The following is a 20,705-nucleotide window of genomic DNA, read 5'->3' as shown; positions in this document are numbered from 1 at the left end:
TTGCAGGGTACTGATAGTTCCTATCAGATCCAGAAGTGTCTCACCAATTCTTTGTCAACTCCTTACAGAGTTAATCTTCTACTTCACATGTAGTACCCCTTGGCTGGGGTTCTTGCTACCCATTATAACACACAGTTGCCAAATTACTGAGTGGGATCACAGGCTGTTATGTTGGATCTGTATGAGAACTTGTTTTAAGCAGTTCCTTTCAATGGGGGTGCATTGCTACACACAAACTAAGAAGCAGGCCATTTAATTTTCAGTAGCTACCCTTCTGACCCAGTGGGTCAAGGAAGTTCATTTTGGCCCCTTTTTAACACCAAGGATGGCAGACTCATTCAAAAACTCAACAACCTCAACATCTCTGTACTTAGCTCTTGCATGGCCAGTCCTTAGTCATCCCAGCCATTCTGTCAAGGGCAAACTGAGTGTACTCCTTGAACCTCCAGGAAGCTTATTCACATTACATCCAAATCCACAGGTAGTTCAGGAGAAGCCTGCACTTTACTGTAGGCCCCATTGTTTAGTACAGAGCAGTGCAGTTTGCAATACTTTACTACTTTGTGTGGACCTCTGTTCCTCTTGTCTGTTATAGCAATATTACTTAAGCAAAACAGATTGCAGAAAGATCAAATTAAATATCCACATAAATCTATTTATTTAGCTACCTTATTTAACCCTTTTGTGCACAACCTATAGAGACATGTGAAAGGCATTTAAGGGAGGATATTTAAAATGTCCCCATTAGTGGTATAATAGAGTAATCCTGATATTTTGCCTTTGGTGTACATGTTAATATTCCACATGCTACCACGGTTCCTGTATTTCTGCTTCATTTAACTGACCCTCCTTACAATCTTCTAAAAGAGGGCTGGGTGGCAGTTTTCATGGCTTGTGTTCTTCCCCCAAAATGCCATTAAACATATTGTCTAAATACTGTGTTTTACTTATTATTGCAAACCTTAGGCAATGAGTCCCACAACCACTTTAATACTGTTGGACTAATTTGACACCTTTTCCCCTTCTTTTGGACTTGCATGGTTGGTGACAGTCTTTTAAGAGATGTGCTTGATGGAGGGGAGAGAGGACTTGCTGACCCCCATGCCACTTGCAACTTTTTACAGATGTATTACATTATACCTGCTGACAGAGATGAGATGAGGTTTAGGGAATGTGGTTAAGCAAACTGAAATTCAGGTATATATTTGTATGTGCATATATATATATATATATATATATATATATATATATATATATATATATATGTATGGGTCTACTTCTATTTGTCGAAAACACACTTTTTCGACAAACAGAAGATCGAACCCACTTAAGCGAAAGTGCACTACATCGACAGTGCACTTTCGCAAAAGTTGATTCACCTAAGCACATTGCAGTGGGGATAAGGAAATATATCCTTTTCCCCACTGTAGTGCGATCTTGGAGTTAGTATATTTAAGTAGGGGGTGCAAGGGGGCTTGCCCCCCCTGCAAAATAGTGTTTAAAGTAGTTTGTTTTGAATCGGCTTTTGCGAAAGTGCTCTTTCGATGTAGTGCACTTTCGCTTAAGTGGGTTTCTACATTTCTTGTTTGAGATTGTGAAATTTCGATCAAGTACATAGACCTGTCTGTATATATATATATATATATATATATATATATATATATATATATATATATATATATATATATGTATATATATATATATATATATATATATATATATATATATATATATATATATATATATGTACATATAGGAGAAGATGGTAATAATTTATGTAGTACTAATTTAAAGTCAGTGCTTCTGTCTTGCACTGTTGTATATCAGCAAGTAAGGAAGCACGCAGCCTTACTTCCTTTTCAAGTTGCCTGTGATAACATAGTATTGGTCTATAGTTAAGGTCTTTGTCTCTGCACCATCTGCTCACCCATTCTGAAGAGACTACAGTGACAAATCACTTGACCATTTCCTTGAGTAGCTTGCAGGAATGGTAATTGCATAGGAAAGTCTTTCAGACTGTAGTGCTGAAGTAGGAGACTCTAAAGAAAGATGTGTTCATCTCACAGGATGATCATTAAGAAAATAAATCCTGCAGCAGGCTGCATTGCAAGGAGCATGTGCAGTGAGTGCAGACTCCCTCCCGTCTTTATCTTTCCAAAACTGTTGCTAAACAAGAAAGAGAAAAGGCAAAGTGTATCCTAATACTGCTATCTGTGGATAGAACAGCCATGGTTCTTTAGTGAAGATGACCCTGAAAAAAACTTCTTTCCATCAGGATACACTCTGCTTAGCTTACTAAGGGGGTCCATGGTTCACCCAAACTGCGAGAATCTGAGATTCACCACATGGATGATATACAGTTCCACTCATGAAGCAGTCCTCTCCAGACATGGTGTGCTTATTACTAAAGGCTCTGAAACGTAATATTAGTAAGTGTTGGTTGGTTATGTGGAAGAGGTTGTGCTCCTCTGGAAGTTGAATGAACAGCTGTATTCACTCCTCCCACCTGTTGTAAGTTTCTTGACAATTTTTTTGACAAAGGGTCAGTATATGTCTCTGTTAAGGTCCACTTGTCAGACATCTCACTTTGTGTTGCTGTGGACCCTCCTTACTGCCAGTTAAGTCTTAACAATGTCTCTGTTTGCTTTCTGTAAATGTTTGTACCATGTGTCTTGGGTCGTGAATAAAAAAGATTCCTAAGACCCACCTAAATATCCAGTTAGTAAATGAGTAAAGTGAATTATGTTCATATGTTTGTAATGGGGCCAGGGGTAAAACCACTTTAATATGTTTACATTGTAAGTAGTACTACTAATTAAAACATAAAGTTCATATCAGATTTCTGAATTTTTCCAAGTACTGTTATGATCTTTTTTGGCAGGCTGAAATCGATGGTGAGACATTTTTTGGTACAGGGAGAAATAAGAAAACTGCAAAAGCACATGTTGCACTGGCAGTGCTAAAAAGACTGTATTCAGATAATGAGGTAGCACCTGTTGAGACAGAAAAGGAAATACCTGCCATGGTGAGCAGAGATGCGGAAGCCATGCCAGTGATAAGCAACACAAAAGCAAAGACCGTACCAGAGGTGAGCTACAGGAAAATAGTATCCATTGTCTGTTGCATTACATGATCTAAATAGTATATCAATATATCCTTCATAGTTGTGTGACTAGTAGACTTTATATGTAGCTGTGTGGTTGTAAAATGAAGTCATAGAATGTGCAATGGAGGGTGTTTAATGTACCAGAAGTTGGGGAGCTAGGTCTGCAAAAAAGAAATTTGTAATAGAGGATATTTTCAAAGTGTAAGCTACCCTTTAGAAGGGGTTAATATACGTCACATTATAACCTAAAAGTGCTTACATTTTGAAAAATGATTAACATTCCATTATCACTTAGTAGAATGCTAAACCAAAATGCTGGGCTGTCTGGAGAGTTTGAAGGTACATCCAGTTTACTATCTAATTTTGGTTAGTGGTTTGTCTTTCCTGAATGTCTCATTCTACCAAGGAGGGAGTAGAAAATACTGAAAGTTCCCAAAGACTTGGAGAATCCTGTGTAAAGTACAAGACAGCACCCTTTTGTTCTAAAACAGTTTCCAAGAAACTGCTGCACAGGTCTTGTTGCAGGTTTATGTTTTTTTCTGTATTAATTTGTTTCCTAAACTGCTTGCCAACTGTTAGCCTTCCCAGGTTTGCTCAGCCCATTCTTTCACCCATGGGTGAAGGCAGATGGCAGGAAGGTGTCATCCAAACAGCTAATGTTTTGGCTCCTGTCTTACTCATGGCTTTTTGCTGCTATGGCCCTAACCCCTCCTGGAGTGTATCTCTTGCATGCTTGTGTAGTTGCCTGCTACACTATCGCTGTGGGTGTGCTTATTTCCTTGCATGCTTTGTCATGGCTACCTCACTGACATATCTTGGCAGAACCATGCACTCATATTCAGAACATGCACTGCATTCATTGCACCTCTTGTCCAGTGAATACTTGCATTCCAGTGGGATGGACCACTTCCCTGACCCCAGGACAGGGCATTACTCTGGTTGCTGACTCCCATCTCTCCCAGCTCTTCCAGCACCTGAGTCATTAGTCAGTCTCAGGTGATGGGAATTATAATGAGGGCTTCATCTCTGTACATCATGGACACGTAGGTTGACTTATTTTTTACTTTAATAATGGATGCACTTTGTGCTTTCTTACTACAGCCTATCTACTTCATACTGTAGCCAGCTAACCGGGAGGGCAGCAGATCTAACAGAGTACTTTTTGAAAACCACTGTATGCACCTGCAGGCCACCTCCCTCTGGAAACCCTTGGCTCCTTCAGTGAATCTCATTCAGCTAGTGAGTTCATCCTGTACAGCAGCCTTTAGATGAAAAGGATCTGCTCTTTTTCAGAGTTTTCACTGATGATATTGGGGAGGGGGGTGAACCCTTCTCTCAACTCTTTCATATAGCATTGTGGTTAGAGCTCAGCTAATGTTTGAACCATAATTAGAGAACATTAGAACAACTGCTAAGTAAGGTAAAAGGCTACTTCCTACTGTAAGGATATGATCAGGAATTTCACCTGTGAAGGGAAGTACTGTCACTCTGTCTTACAGTACTATTAAGGAATCAGGAAAGTGCTTTGCATAATGATTTTTTTAAATGAAAAACATATTTTTTAAATTAGCAAATATGCTATAGGCAATCATACACTTATGTAAATGAAAACAAACCATACTGACAAATTTTCAAACATTATGCATCACATATGGTCTTCTATACAATCATTGTCAATCAAACATTACCTAGCTCATTCAATTCCTGCCTTCCCTTAAATCTTATTCCTCCTCCAAAGTACTTTTCTGCATGTATTGTTCCCACAGTTACCATATTTTCTATGTAAAGATCCCACTTCCAGTTCTTTTTTCTCAGTTATTATATCTACTACTTCTAATACAGTTAGTTTAGACTTTGATTTCCATTTACTAGTAATTGCTTTTTGCAGTTACCAGAATTAAACTCAAGACCTTACTATGTCTACGCAGTTCAGATCCTGTATCACAGGTCAAAAAATAATTTCTTTAGTTACACCACATTGCTCACCCAGTATTTTTGACAGAGTAGTCTGCAGGGAACTTTTAAAGTCTGCCAACTCCCCCCAAAATATGTCCCAATTACCTTTTTCTTCTCCATAACACCTCCAACATGTGCAGTCTACCTGAAGAAAAAAATCTCTGGAGTATGCTTGGGGTAAAAAAAAATGCAAACACTCAAAAATCCTAAGTCTTCTAGACCTTGTTGCATATTTGGGAGCCATTCATATATCATTCCTTTGTTTCTTTGTGAATTGCTTATCCAGTCTCTCCTCCCAATCCAATGTCATTTGATTCCTATAGTTATGCAATATCCTATATGTTCTACTAATTATCCCTTTTTAACAGCAGCTTCTGTTCTAGATTCAACTAAAAATTCTATCAGTGCTAGTTTTTCACTTATGATCACCCTATTCCTTTCTCTTTGCCTATATTCTGACATCAGTTCTTGACGGGGAAGACAGTCTCTAGCCTACAGTCTAAATATATTATTGGTCTTTTCCCATTCTGTTGTCATTCTCTCTGTAATTATTTGCCAATACCTTGGTTCCTTTTCCCGTCTTCTCCAGTAAATTCCAACCCTCTCTTGCCTATTCTTTGTACCTCTAATTGCAGTCATCCCTTTCTCTATTTCTGTGTTGGCTTAGTTCTTAAAGTAGTTTCTTCTACTTTCTGAATATATTCTGTATGGCTATTTTTATTCTTCTTAAAGATCTGCATCCAAAACCCCAGTCTCTCCTTATTTCTTGAGCTTCCCCCATTTTATCATCATCCCTTTACACTTTGAATTATAGCTTCTGCCTGTGCTATGTATTTTTGCCTTAACTGTTTAGCTGTGAAATATTCCTTCAAATCATGTAATCTCAAACCACCTTGTTCTATTGGATCAACTTATCCCACTTGACCCTTGCCCTCTTCCCCTCTCAGATACAATCCTTCAACTATTTACTAATTGCTATCCATATCTCCTTCTCTGGTTGATAAAAAACATGCCTGGCCTGTGTATAAAACTAAAGGGACTACAAACATTTCCACAGTTTATATCTTGCTATTCTTACCATTGTGCATAAAATAGAGCTTCCAGATTATACGTTTTTGTATTATCTTTTATTTAGACTCTTCCCACATATCCTTAGCTGCCATAATATAATCTTTTTTAACTTATACTCTTAAGTACTTAATCATGTCCCCATAAGTTTGGTATTGCTCAACATACTTGTGAGTGGGTACATAGGTTATAGCTTTTGCCTTTGTTTTATCTTAATTTTGTATCCAAAAAAGACTTGAAACCATCTCAGAATGTTCCACTGAAATGTCCTTTTCTGGTTTTATGTGGTACAAAATAATATCATCTGCAAATAAGGCCACCATTTCTTGATTACCATACCAATCATGTCCCTAAATTGTTGAATCCCTTATTTTCTTTGGCAATGGTTCTTGACTCTGATCCCCTCATATATCCTCCTAATTAATCTTATTGTGTCAGGGAATGCAGTTGCTTCCTTTCCCCTACTGATAAAAAAAGTTTACTCTGTCCAATACTTTCTCTGTATCAAGACCAACCAACAACAGTGGTATTTTCTTGCATTTTTCTTCCCTGTGTATCATCATTGTTCTGCTAATGTCGAATGTTTGCCCCCCTCCACAAAATCACATTGATCCATAACTATCAATTTTTGGCAACACCTTTGCCATTTTGTTAGCCATTATAGATGTAAATCCTTTATAATCATGGTTTAGAATTGAAATGGGCCTATATGAAGCTGGAGCTGATGGGTCTTTACCATTTTTACATATTACAGCCCCCACAGCTTTCATCCAGGATGCTAGTGCTTCTCCTCCTTTTAACATTCTGTTAAAAAAAAACTTCCATATCTTTATCACTTTCTTCCCTCCTACCTTCCTAAATTTCACAGGACTACCATCTATTCCTGGAGACTTTCCTGTAAATTGATTATATGTAACCATTTTTATCTCATCTCCTCCTAGCCTGACTGTTAGTAATTGAACTTTACCTACCTCTAACCTTGGTGTATTTAATATTTCCATAAATAATTCAATTTCTACTTTTTTTTATTTCCACATTTCTTTGCTTTATACAGATTTTCATAAAATTCCTGAAATATTTCTAATACCACTACAGGCTCTCTGGTTATTTTCCTTGTTCTAAGCTCCCTAAGCTTGACAACAGCCTTTCTACATTCTGCTGCCTGAGCCGTTGTGCTAAAAGGTTTTGTGTTCTGGAGTTATTTTCAAAAACAGTTGCTTAACAGCAGTCTTTAAAAACTCATGTATGTTATCCAGGTAGTCCCTTATTTTCTCTTTAACACTCTGCAGTTGTGCCTCTTCTTGTTCTGTGAGATCCCCTTTATTCTGGAATACATTAATCTTTGCCAGTTCTTTTAAATAATTCTTGTTACTTCTTAAACATATCTTTTTTTTTATTTTATTTCTACCATGTTTTAAACTCCACTTTCATTTTATTCCATTCCCTAGCTATATATTCGTAAGAAATTTCAATCTTCCCTAATAACTACTGAATAATTTCCACTACCCATTCCTTAAATTCCCCTCTGTTTAACAGATAGATGGAGAAATGCCAGTGTATCATTTTTATTTCATTACATTGTATTTTATTTTAGTTGTTATTGGCACTTGATCTGAAATAGTTATTGGATGTGTATCAAAACTTTTAACTAAATACACATGCTCCTGTGAAATATAAATTTTGTCTAGCCTAGCCCAGTTTTTGTACCTTGGGGAATAATATGTAAATTCTCTCTGAGCTCTTACTACTGAATTCACATCTTAAATACCAACTATTTGCATTAATTTCTTCAAATATCTACCCTGTTTTTGTTATATTTTCCCTTTTAGGCCTCACTAGGGTTGCCACCCCTCTGTTTTTTTTCCTGACTATCCAGAAATCAAACTGATTCTCCGGTAGTCCGGAAAACACGGTAAAACTCCGGTATTCTGTTTCAAAAAGGAAACAGACTATTGGAGTTTGTAAATTGGCTGATTTACTATGCTTTTTTGCAGAAAAGCATAGTAAATCAGACGAAAGGGTTACTAGTGACGTGAGGGGTGTGGCTTTACTCCAGTTTTAGCCACGAAAGGTGGCAACCCTAGGCCTCACCGATACATTTTCACTATTGCAAATCAAATTTCAGGTCCCCACCTATAACTAATATTGCCTTCTGAAAGCTGATTATTTCTTCCAGAATTTTCTTAAACTCCAATGTTGCATTTTTAGGTGGAATATAAATGCATGCTAACATAATCCTTTTTTCTTGCCAGTACCCTCTTAATACTACAAATTTATCATTATTATCTTGTGACATTAAAGACATGCAGGTAGGTACGAGCGTGAAGGGGCATGCCTTAGTTGAAGGTTGGGCGTCGGGCTGGTAACTCGGCAAGTAAAAATCCACTGCCAATCATTGAGTGGACCAGAGTTCTGCTGTGGCAACCCCTAACCGGGAAAAGCCGAAAGTCTACACACAGTCTTGTTTCCTCCTCTATCACTATTGCAGCTACTCTATCAATTAATATAGGTACTCCCCTTTTTCTTTGTCTCAGATATTCCACTTAATAACCATCCTGAAATCCTTTCTTTATCAAATTCACATGCTCAATTCTTTCCAAACGTGTCTCCTGTAGCATAACTATTTGCACTGTACATTTCTTAATATAGTTTGCTACTCTTTCTTTTTTGTATATATGTGTGAGATCATTCACGTTCAGAGATAAAATGAGAAGTGTTGCCATAATAAGAAGCTATTATTCTGATCTGTTATGTATAACAGCTTTTTTTAATACCTAGTTTCAGCTATTGTGTTACATGAATACACTGTTTGGCAGGTTGGTCTTTTATACAGCTGTTTCTTGTCATATCCATTTGAACCTATGTCACATCTTACAATATTTTGCTTTAATGAAAACCCTCAAAAAAAAAAAAAAACAGAACACCCCCATAACCTATTAACATAATACCAACACACTGTGTACATCGTGAACTAATGAAGTTTAACCATCTTAATAGGAAGAATTGTCCTAGATTGACAGGTACACACATAGACTTTAATTGACCTGTAATTAAGGTTATTCATGCTGAGACACATGGTATAGCCAGTGCTTCTTCTTACACTGTGTTGCCTGTTTCTGTCTTATCTTTACTCCACTCCCAGATGTAGAAAACAACTTGAATGCTTTCAGAAAACATCTTTTAGCCATTGAAAAAAGCATTCTTTTTATTGCCCTCTTATTAGCTTGTCTTCTTAGAGACATGACAGCCAAATACACATTTGCCATCAGCTGCAAGCTTTTTGTGTTGCACTGTGAACATTTATTTGCTAAATGCAAACATCTCATTACATTCAGTGCTCTCTTATTTACTTTCTTCCACCTAAAACATGCTGTTAGATCAAGCCATTGTCCTTAACTCAGTCATTCCCCTGTGCAAAAGTTTACAAAGGATTACAGCCTGTTATTTTAAACATGCCTTTGTCCAGGCTTTAATGTGCTACATAATTTTGAGCTTAATGTGGTTCCTCAGGGCTTGAGTAAAATGCTTTTTTTTTTTTTTATTTTAAGGCTAAAAAACTACTTGGTCCAATTTTCACAAAAAATGGGAAAAATCCTGTATTGGAACTGAATGACTTTCAAAAAGGTCTAAAATATGAAATACTGTCTGTATCTGGTTGCAGCTATGACAGACATTTTATCATGGAGGTAATGTGTATATTTTTGCCACTTGTTTTCTGATTTTTATTTATTTTTTTAATTTATTTTTTACAATTTTAAGTTAATATGTGGAGTTATTTTAGAGCTCATGATTATATATTTGCAGATTGTGTAATGCACTCTTTGGTTTGCTGTACTTAGAAATCTGGTCAGTTTACATCTGTTGTTAACATGGGTGTTACTTCTTTGAGGATCTGAAGACCATCTCTCATGAGGCCCTTTCCAGTGGTTATTATTCCAAAAGTTATTTACCAATACATCCTAGCAAACAAATAGAAAAAGAAGCCTGTCTTACATGGTGATAATTCCTTTTATTTGAGATCTGTTCAGGGGGGGTCTTATGATAATTCTACCATCACCAGTTGGGGCGTCAAGGCTTTGTTATATGTTCTATATTCCAGCATGATGGAGACAGATAGGCTTAATCTTTGGATGGGGTGGGGACAGGAGGCTTCTGCACGGCAGTCATGGCTATTCACCTGATCACCTTGTCTAGTAGGAGGCCTTCCTCTCTGTATAACAGTGGCTTCTTTACAGAGCACATGCGAGTTGCTATGGATGTAAGAAAAGGTTACACTTTGTGGTTTTGTTCTCCTTTTAGTTGTACCATTGTATTTCCTGACATAAACACCACCCCTTCAGTAATATTAGATGGCCAAAATGTAAACATTGTGCCTCTTGCAAAATAGATCCAACATGCCTACATCTATCAACATATGCAAAAATTTTAAGTTAGCACAAGTGAATAGGGCTTTGGACCATAGTTGAACAGTCATATGAAACGTTACAAAGCAGCAGATCTGTATGTTTTCCAGACTGCTCTTGTGCTGTTCAGTAGAGGGAACTGGAAGTGTTATATGATCTGCATGTTTTCCAGACTGCTCTTGTGCTGTTCAGTAGAGGGAACTGGAAGTGCTATCTGGAACTTCAGGCATATTTCCTACATCTGAAGATCAGGAGTTGCAACAAAAAGTTCCTGCATTTAGTTTTAGGAGTTTCTTCACCTGCAATATTTACACATGTTCATAACGTACAGATATGTCTGTAGTTGCTTCTCCAGATTTTTATAATTGTTTTACTTTTTTGCTCAGACTGTTTGTAGTAGTTTCCGCCTTTCGTCCAGGTGAATTATTTCCTTTACGGAACTCTAGACAACGGTTTAAACACAAAAGGGTCTCTCATTCGCCAGTATAGCTACATTTTAAATGATTTGATTATTTCTTCCAGACACAAGCATTTTTTCTAATGGTGTGAAAGTTTCATTGCCACATGCATGTAGATTAGATTAACTTTTTGCTTCCTGGCCTGACATAATCAGCAGTCCCATGGTTCCACATACTAGGATGCACTTGAAAATTCCCCACCTGAACCACAGTGACTTGGGAATCTGTTATTAAAATTTTATTTTCAAAGCTTCCACTTTTTGACTTTTAGTGGCTGGTTCTGGACTGGTTAAATGAGTAGATTGCCTTTCTTCATCAGTTATTATCATGGTAACCATCATATTCCTCACAAATGAAATCTTTCTTACCATTAACTATTCTGATATAAATTAAGATATCGTAAAATGAGGTAATGTGCTTTTGGGAATGGATTTTTGCAGTGTTGTCTCTGGGATCTTAGACTTCCTGGCAGAGGGTTTAAGCAGAAAAATGTTCTTCCTGAATTCAGGACCAGTTTGAAGGTGTTATTCCTGTGTGGGGGTGTAAACTGAACCATCTATAGCAAAGTGCAATCATTTTTTTCTTTAGCTGCTAGGGTGTTGGGGGAATGCTCAACTTATTTGTCAGTACTGGCCAGCTGATTTATTTTTGTACTTTCTAATCATTACTCCATCCCCTCAGTGTTTGCCAGAGTAAACTGGTAGATAACATTATAATGCTTCTGACACTGATAGTTCTTACTTGCAGGCCTTTTCCAGGTTATTATTTGCAGCCAAGAAGCTATGCAATACTCAGCATCCTGTAGCTCTCTTCACATGACCATACATATCACTTCAGTCTCTCATTTAAACATTTTGACTGCTCTGTTTAAATATTAGAGACCTGTGACTTCCTAATACAGAAGCCTTTCCCATTGTTCACATGTTCAGTTATGATTATTTATTCTCAGATAAATTCCTTATCCCTCGCATGGTCATGGAGCAGTTGGTGCCTACCCTGCTGCTTATTAAGCACATGCCAGGGATACTAATTCTGGATAGGACATCAGTCTGTCACTATACATAAGCACTTGTCTGTATATAGTATGCCCACCTACAGGGCAGTTTTTGAATATTGTAATTTCACCTCCGATATGTCTTTATGATTTGTAAGAAAACCACAGCATTAGGTGAAAAAACGTGGAGAGATATGGAGGACATACAGGCTCCAGAAAAAAGGCTGATACTCTCCTATCAAAAACAGGCAGTTTTAGACAGCAATTATAGTAGCTTTGCAACTGCACCTCCCATGCATTCAGTTAAGTAGAATCATTTTTAAGCGTGGGTGAAGGACAGGCCCCGCCAAATGCTCCTTCACATATGGTTGTACCACTCACCTCTCATTTTTTACTGTATATGTTTTTTCTCGTTTGTTTTTCTGTCTAGTATAGTTTGACTTTAACATACATGACTATGACAGACATGTTGCAGACAAAGTGAAAATTCCAGCATAGATTGAAATGACAATTTACTGATTTAATTCTAGCAGTGAAAACATGGAGTGTCCTGCAACCTCTGAAAGAATTTAGGCATTTGCTTGTAGGAGTAAATGAGTCAAAACCAAGTAACCTCCATGACAGAAGAGTAAGGGAGACATCCCTTTAGTGCTGGCCAATTTATCTCTATACAGTACTCTTACCACTTTGGTTCTCCCTGCTAAACATTAGGACATAATAAATAATGCATGGTTTTTGAAGATTACCAGATCTTAATTTGGTATTTTACCAGGTTGAAATCAATGGGCAGAAGTTCACTGGTGAAGGACCAAATAAGAAAACAGCGAAGGCACAAGCTGCACTGGCTGCACTTGACACACTCTTCCTACATGATGATGTCCTACCTGCTAACAGAGATAAGAAGAAAATGGCTCCTGCAGTGGAAAGAATGCCAGAGGTATTTTTTTTAAACTTCCCTCTATTATTATAGTTCTATCAGTGTGGAGGACCTGTTTTTGTTTTCTATAACCAGAAATATATATATTAAAACCTGTATGGAGTACATTTTAGACATTTGTACATAGTTTTATATGTCTGTAACATGAAGTGTGTTAATATGTCCAAATGGTGACCTTGGGTATGAAAAACAAATCTACATGAAACTGTAGAACCCGATGATGACGTATGTTGTAGCAGATGTTAGGGAGCTCACTCTACAAGGTGGAACACTTTATAGTGAACACGTTAACAGCTTAAGCTGCAAGACAGTGGTGCTGATAAATGTTTCTTTTTTGGGGTGTTACTCTAGATAATGTAACAGCTTAAAAGAATGCTCTTTTAAAGGGATTCATATGAAAATGTTTTGTTAAACATTAAGTTAAGTGTAATACTCAGCACTGATGTGCAGTAGTTCTTATCCTTTAGAAGGCAATGTAAATTACTGACCTTTTTTATAGGTTCATACTAGGCTATCTGCCCTAGGGCATTTATAAGCCTAGCCAGAGTCTGTGTGTGGCTTTTGCCACCCCTTGGAATGAGAATACTGTGCCCATTTAGGGTTTAGTTTACTGTGCCTCTGTCTAGTAGTGACACAGAGACGACCCCCGGGGTAAACCTACGATCTCCCATCCACTCGTCAAGATTTCTCTTGAAGAGAGTCAGTGAGGGGCTCTGCCTAACATGGACTGGGATTCTGTTCCAGAGTGTAGGGAGTCTCTGGGTTATGAATCCGTCCCTCCAGCACGTCCTATTTATTTTTGTGTTGAGGTTCAAATCTCTCGCTCTCGTGACTTTGGTGGATTTGGATTTCCTGAGGTGGAGCATGTCCATTAATTCCGGATTGGACATGGCCTTGTACGTCAGGCATAGATCGCCTCTGAGTAGGCGGTATGCGACTGAATGGAGCTGGAGTTTCTTCAGCCGGGCAGCATATGACATATGTTTGAGACCCTTGATGCTCTTGGTGAGGTACTTTTGGGGTCTTTCTAACTGCTGCAGGTGTCGGGTAAGGTACATCCCAAATGGGGCATTGTACACAATTATGGGCCTGATAAGGGAAGAGTATAGGGGCACAATGACCACTCTTGATCTAGATGTGAATCCTTTCATAAGGTGGGCAATATAGAAGGTCTGCCTAACCACTTTGGCAATGTGAGTGTCAAATGAGAGGTTGCTGTCAACTTGGGTCTCTAGGTCCATGATTACTTCTTCCGTACTTAATGGATTGCCACCTATGTGGTAATTTGTGGGTACTTTGTTTTTCCCAAAGGGTATGACTATACATTTTTTGGCGTTCAGTTTAAGGCCATGGCTCTGGCACCAGGTATCCGTTTCTATGAGGCCTTTCTGAAGGATGCTTGTGTCCGCTGGAGTATCAGTTATGGCGCCCAGTTTGCAGGCATCTGTGAACTTTGGCAGCCACAATCCTCCTATGTTAGCTTGCACCTCGGAAAAATAAATGCCGAACAAGAGGAGTCCCAGGATCGAGCCCTGTGGGACACCGTTTGTGACTGGCTTAGAGTCTGACATGGCTCCAGCAATTCTGACCTTGTGGGTTCTGTCCTTGAGCCAGTTTGCAACCCATCTTATGACATATGGGTTTACATTTAAGCTGGTGAGCTTGTCTATGATGCCCGAGTGGGGTATTCTGTCGAAAGCTTTTGCAAGGTCAAGGTAGGCTGTGTGAACTGCCTTACCCTCGTCAATGGCCTTAGTGACTGTTTCAAAAAAGTCGACCAGGTTCAAAAGGCAGGATCTGCCCTTGACAAAGCCGAATTGGGTGGGATCCAGTGTCTGTAGGTCCCCAATGTCTTTGTTTATGAGTTCCATAATGATCCTCTCCATAGTTAGAATGTTTACTGTGCCGGGCAGTGAGTACAAAGTATTAGATGTTCCCCAAGACTTGGAGGAGCCCTCAGATACCAAAGGATTTATTATTTATTTATTTATTTTATTGTATTTTACATTTGTTGACCGGGATAGTCCAACTGGATTAATGTCCATTTTTGGTGGAGACCCAGGGAGAAAAGCTGCAAGGTAGACAGATAAGTAATAACAAAGAAGACATATTACAGATGAGATATTTATAAATGACATGAGCAGACATGAAATAGACAATATTACAAGTTCGAGTTACCCCTGGTAACAGTCAGGGGAAAAATAACAGTAATTTGATTAATAGATTATATACATTCATGGTGAGAGTTAGCCAGGCTTGTTACAGTGGCAAAGCCAGTTTAGTGCCAGATGTTGTTTGAGTTTAGCTTTGAATTGGGATAGGGAGGAAAGCAAAGTAATGCTAGCTGGTAGGAGGTTCCATGCTTTGCTTGCAGAGTTTGCAAAGAGGGAGTCACCGGCTACATTGTTAATTTTAATTGTCTTAATTTGTAGTCTGTTTATGGATCGGAGCAGTCTTGGATTGTTTTGGGGGTGATCATATTTTTAAGAGCTGGTGTGTTGTCTGGATAATAGAGGATTTTTATTAGCCATAATGAAAAGGTTATATTGGATTAGACTGGGAAGTTCTAGCCACCCAAGCTGTTTAAGGTTGATGCAATGGTGTAGTCTAAAAGTTAGGCCAGTGGCAAACCTGGCAATGTGGTTGTAACAGATTGAGAGTCTATTAAGTACAGTTTTATTTAGATTAGAGAGAAGGGGGGACGCATGTAAAAGTGTTGAAAGCAGGTGGGAGCGAGCTATGGAAACCATAGCTGAACGGGTTAGGAAGGCTTTTATTCTATACAGTGATCCTAGTTTTTTGTTGATCATTTTGATCGTTTGGTTTACATGAAGGTCAAATTTTAGGTTATTATCAGTTATTACTCCTAACAGTTTTGTAGAGGAGTCAGGGGTGATTATTGTGCCATCTTTTGCATTTATGGTGAAGGTAAATGGTGTGGACCTTTGTGTTGAAGAGAATAACAGCATTTTAGTTTTTTTGGGGATTTAGCAACAATCGACGTTCGGAGAGCCACGTTTCTATAATATTAAAGGTGGATTGGGTAACAGACCTTAATTCTGAGGGAGATGTAGCTGAGCAAATCAGGGTGGAATCATCAGCGTATTGGATACAGCTGACATTCGGGATGACTGTATATAGGTTGTTTATAAAGATGGAAAATGGTAAGGGTCCTAATATGGAGCCTTGTGGCACTCCAAGGGTGTTAAGTAATAGGTTGGAGAGCTTGTTCTGCCAGAGGACAGCCTGCCTCCTACTGAAGTAAGAAAACATTGACTGGCACTGGTATTTAGACAGAAAGATTGCAGGGTGTGAATCAAAAGTTGGCGATCCGCCATGTCAAATGCCTTTGAAAGATCCAAGAAGAGGGATGAGGATATTTGATTATTGTTACGATTATTATTAATGGTATTGGTGAATGCTAGTAGGGCTTTGGTTGTGCTGTGGTGTGGATGGAAGCCATGTTGAGTATCGGCTATGAGGTGATTCTGAATTAAGTGGTGCACGAGCTGTTTGTGTATACATTTTTCAATAATCTTAGCTAGTGGAGAAAGTATAGTTATTGGTCTGTAATTGAAGAATTCATTGGAGGAACCTCCTTTATGTAGTGGGATTACATAGGATGTTTTCCAAATGGTGGGAATTTTTGCCTCTGCTATGGTGCAGCTAATTAGTATAGATATTGGATAGGCTATGGCATCAGCTGAGTTTTGAAGATACTCAGCAGGGAGTTGATCAGCTGAGAGTGTGGTGGGTTTTAATTTTTTGAGCAAGGTATGGATAAGTGATGTGGACACTGGTTGGAAGCTGAAAGAGAGTAGGTTTATAGGGGTTGTACTATCAGGGCCAGGGGAGCTGGGAGGTAGTTGGCTAGCTAGGGCTTGAATTGTCTCTGTAGAGAAATGGTTAAAACTGTCTGAGACATTCTCAGGAGATTTATCAATGGTAGCGATGGGGATAGGGGTAGAGATTTTTCCAGGATGGAGTAGATTATTCAGACCTGCCCAAAACTTCTGAGGATTGTTCTGGTTTGCTGTCTGTAAATTACAGTAGGATTATTTTTGTTTTGTAGAGTGGATTTTTTAGTCTCATTCCTAGCTTGCCTATATTTAACATGATTGTAGGAGTCTTTAGTGGAGCGCCATAGAGTCCAGATTTTGTTTCTGCTGGAAATTTTTAGTCTAGATTCTTTAGACAGCCATGGGGCAGTTTTTGCTTTTGTTCGCTTAGAACGGGTAGGTGCATGCAATTCAAGGATATCAAGAAATCTATTGTTAAAATATGCAACTGCCTCTTCTAAGGGGAGGTGTTTTAACATAGACCAGTTACAGGAGTTAAGCTCCTGTTTGAATTTGACAGGGTCAAAGTTTACTTTGTTTCTGACTTTCCTGAGTAAGGATTGATGAGGAATAATGACTTTTTGCTTAACTATATAAGTAAGAAGGTGATCACTCAGATCATCGGGGAGGGTACCAGCAGTGTACAGTTGGGGGTTACTATTTACAAATACCCAGTCTAGTATGCTTTCTTTATGTTTGGGATTACCTAGCCTGGTTGGGGTGGTTATGATTTGAGTAAATGCATGCAGGCTGATGTGGGTGGTAGGGTATTCTGTGGAACAGGTGGCCCAGTCTATGTTAAAGTCACCAAGTAATAGGGTTTCTTGTGGGTAATGACTTGAAATCCAGTGTAGGGTATCTTTGAGTGTGGCTATATTATTACCCGGGGGAATATACATACAGATAATGTTGATGCATTTACTTTTGTTAATTTGCAATTTAGTGGCCAGGATTTTTGAGTTATTAATTTGAGGTGGTTGATTAACATCTATGGGCACATTCAATGCAGATTTATAGAGTATAGCTACCCCATCCCCCTTCCTGGAAGCACGGACTAGCCTGTGAATGTTATACCCGGGTGGTAACACTTCATTATCAATTGTGGTAGGTTTTAACCAGATCTCAGATAGACAGAGAATCTCAGGGGAGTGGACAGCCAGGAGTGCATGCAGTTCATGTACCTTGTTACTGATGCTTCTAATATTGAGATGACAGGCCAGGAGAGAGTTGTTAGGTCTACTAATTGTAGTTTTGTGGCTTAGGTGGCAGATAGAGGGGGTATATATATCAGAGGTGGATGGGTCGGGGTTGGGATGAATGTCACCACCAAGTATAAGACTAGGGCTATACTTAGTGATAAGTTTCAGGAGTTTGTTTAAAAGTTTATAATATTGTTTGGCTCTAGAGCTTGTGTGCCTAGGGTTTGCATGCCGAAAGAGTGACCAAGGCTTAGAGTTGGACCCATATTGATTAGTATGGCTAAAGGTGGGCTGTTTTACATCTCGTGTGATAGTATGGCCATTTGGGTACTGATAATCAATAAACATCTGGTTTTCATACAAGGTGATTACATAAGTAGCCAGCAGTATGGGTATTGAGAATAGTGTAACATTATGAGAGAAGGAGTGCATTTAGAAGCAAAGATGGCAATTACAAAAAGAATTACAGCATACAATAGGTCCATCAGAGTTTATGTCTTGGCCTAAATTAAGTCCAAATCTTAGTTACAAATATATGCAGAGATAAGTCACAAACAGTACAGTACAAAGAACAATATTAAGTCTTGGCATTACAATATACAAAAATATGTTACATTATAAAGGAGAGTTTAGCTGTGGTAACAAAGGTATGCTTTACACAAAACATCAAGCAGTAAAGAGCAGTAGCAATTAAACAAAGTATTTGTCAACTGAATGACAAGACATTTGAGTTTCAGACTTCATATCCTACAGAAAACTCATGGCAACACAAAACCTTTTATTGTAGCAACTTTCCAACTTCATAAGAACAACACTTAAAATCTATTTTTTGGACTTTTGTCACACTATTATTTTAGGCCTTGTCCAGATTTCCTGTGTTAAGATGTTGAGAGGTATGCACCAATCATAAGGTCATGGCAGGATTTCGCCATCTGCAAAGCAGGACTACTGAATTGTTTTCATGGGAGACAGTAAAACTTCGTTTTAATAAAGGAGGGGGCGCTCAAAGTTTTTTTGCAGTTTCTTGGTTGTTTTCGAATTGTATAACAACCGTAGCATTATAATTGTGTGTTTTTGCAGCTGCTAATTATTCAGCAAGATAACAAATTCTTCAGCCCTGCCAGTGATACAGTGTGGAAACAAACAGAAAGCATGAAACACACCTAGACATACAGTCTGCATCCTCAACCTCCATTTTTCAAACACCACAAAATAAATAAATAAACATAAATTCCGATTTATAAAAAATACTCAGCGGCGACCCCCTTAGATCCTACGTAAGTACGCTTGCGAGGTTCAGCTGACCCACAAAAAAATCCAAGCTGCAAGTAGCAGGCAGGCTCAATTTTGAATAAATATGAAACAAAATGAATGACAAGCTTCACTCGGTGGGTATAGCTCCGTCGTGCGTCGTTCATTCCACCTTACATTAGTGTTTGCCAAGTTTCTTCAGAAACACAGGACACAAAAACAGATCTGATCACCATTTTCTCAGGCTTCGCATGCCCATTCACTTTATCATTATATTTGAATCTGTATTGCTTCCTTTCATATGGAATTTTTGCCCGTCTCTACTCCCAATAGTAAACGTCGACAAAAAAGATGTACAGTCCTCCGTACACCTAAATGGCCGATTAACTTGAATGTTGTTACTGTCACTGTTTTAATCCAACTTTCAAAGGCTCTGCAGCCAGAAAATCCACACAGTGAAAAGTCAAGTCTACATGTCGCTCCAAAAAGGAAAAAATGTGGAAACCAACCATAGCCTAAAGTGACTTACACTGTAAAAAGAAGGCACTTTGGACTTCAGCTCAAATGAAACCACTTGAACAGACGTTAGATCAAAAAAACGGAGTACCAATGCCGCACTCGCCAACCATTGCAGCTGTTCAGCCTAGTTTTAGCCAGACTCATATTTTGTCTGCTGTATTTTTAAGACTTGACACTCTGATGTATTTGCTCTTAATTGCTTGAAATCATGTTGTCATAGTCTGTTCAGCCATCTGTGGTTATCTGCACTCAGTCAATCAATCCAATATAGAGAATAAAGAAGACTGAATAGTTGTAGAAACTAGTTATGAAAGAATATTGCTTTATATTGTTGTAAAATAGAAGTTAAGGAACCACTGCACAGATTTTATTACAGCTTGACTTATTTTGACATTGACAGCTGACAGAGTGCATTCCTTATCATTGTGTTAAGTATGTCATTCTGTTTATATTCTTCCAGATCATTCTGTAGCCAGTTGGGAGGTCAGCAGATCTAGCAGAGTGCTTCAGCAACTGCTGTCAAGTACTAACAAACCACCTCACTTTGGAAACTCTGTCCTTTTTCAGGAGATGCTTTGTTTATTTTTGTTAACTAGGCTAATAGCACTGATGCATGTGGACAGTTTTTGAGCTCAATCCAGGTATACAGTTAAAAATTGGAAACAAATCAGATACAAACATACAGATACTGAAAGCAAATTAGCTACAAAATGATGTTACAGGAGGATATACACAGTGATTGAAATGAATGCAGTATTTACAACATTGAAGATTCTCTACTGTATGAGGAAAATATAGGTTTAGCATTCATAGCAGTGGTTTAAAGAATAAAGGATCTTGTTCAAGAGTGCAGTTCATCCTATATAGGCACTTTCAGCCATAAAAGGTTGGCTTTTCTTTGGAGTACTCACTGATGATGTCAAGGAATCTGCCATTCATTTGGGATAATGGTTGAGGTCTTCACCTCATAGATTT

The 20,705-nt window shown here is 38.4% G+C and overlaps 1 protein-coding gene across 1 annotated transcript in view; it reads left to right on the top strand.

The window, feature by feature from the left end:
* LOC122814285 (interleukin enhancer-binding factor 3-like) overlaps window positions 1–19,127 on the top strand; it is a 167,480-nt gene extending 148,353 nt beyond the window's left edge. The window contains exons 12-15 of the mRNA XM_044086875.1: window positions 2,882–3,088; window positions 9,679–9,816; window positions 12,758–12,922; window positions 19,041–19,127. Of these exons, the coding sequence (XP_043942810.1) occupies window positions 2,882–3,088; window positions 9,679–9,816; window positions 12,758–12,922; window positions 19,041–19,127 (597 nt within the window). The remainder of the gene's footprint in view (window positions 1–2,881; window positions 3,089–9,678; window positions 9,817–12,757; window positions 12,923–19,040) is intronic.
* The last annotated feature ends 1,578 nt before the right edge of the window (window positions 19,128–20,705 follow it).

This window comes from Protopterus annectens, chromosome 10.part0 (assembly GCF_019279795.1).
Source record: "Protopterus annectens isolate FY-2018-M chromosome 10.part0, PAN1.0, whole genome shotgun sequence".
NCBI lineage: Eukaryota > Metazoa > Chordata > Ceratodontiformes > Protopteridae > Protopterus > Protopterus annectens.
The sequence above is the reverse complement of the archived record's forward strand: the minus strand, read 5'-3'. Positions and strand labels throughout refer to the sequence as shown.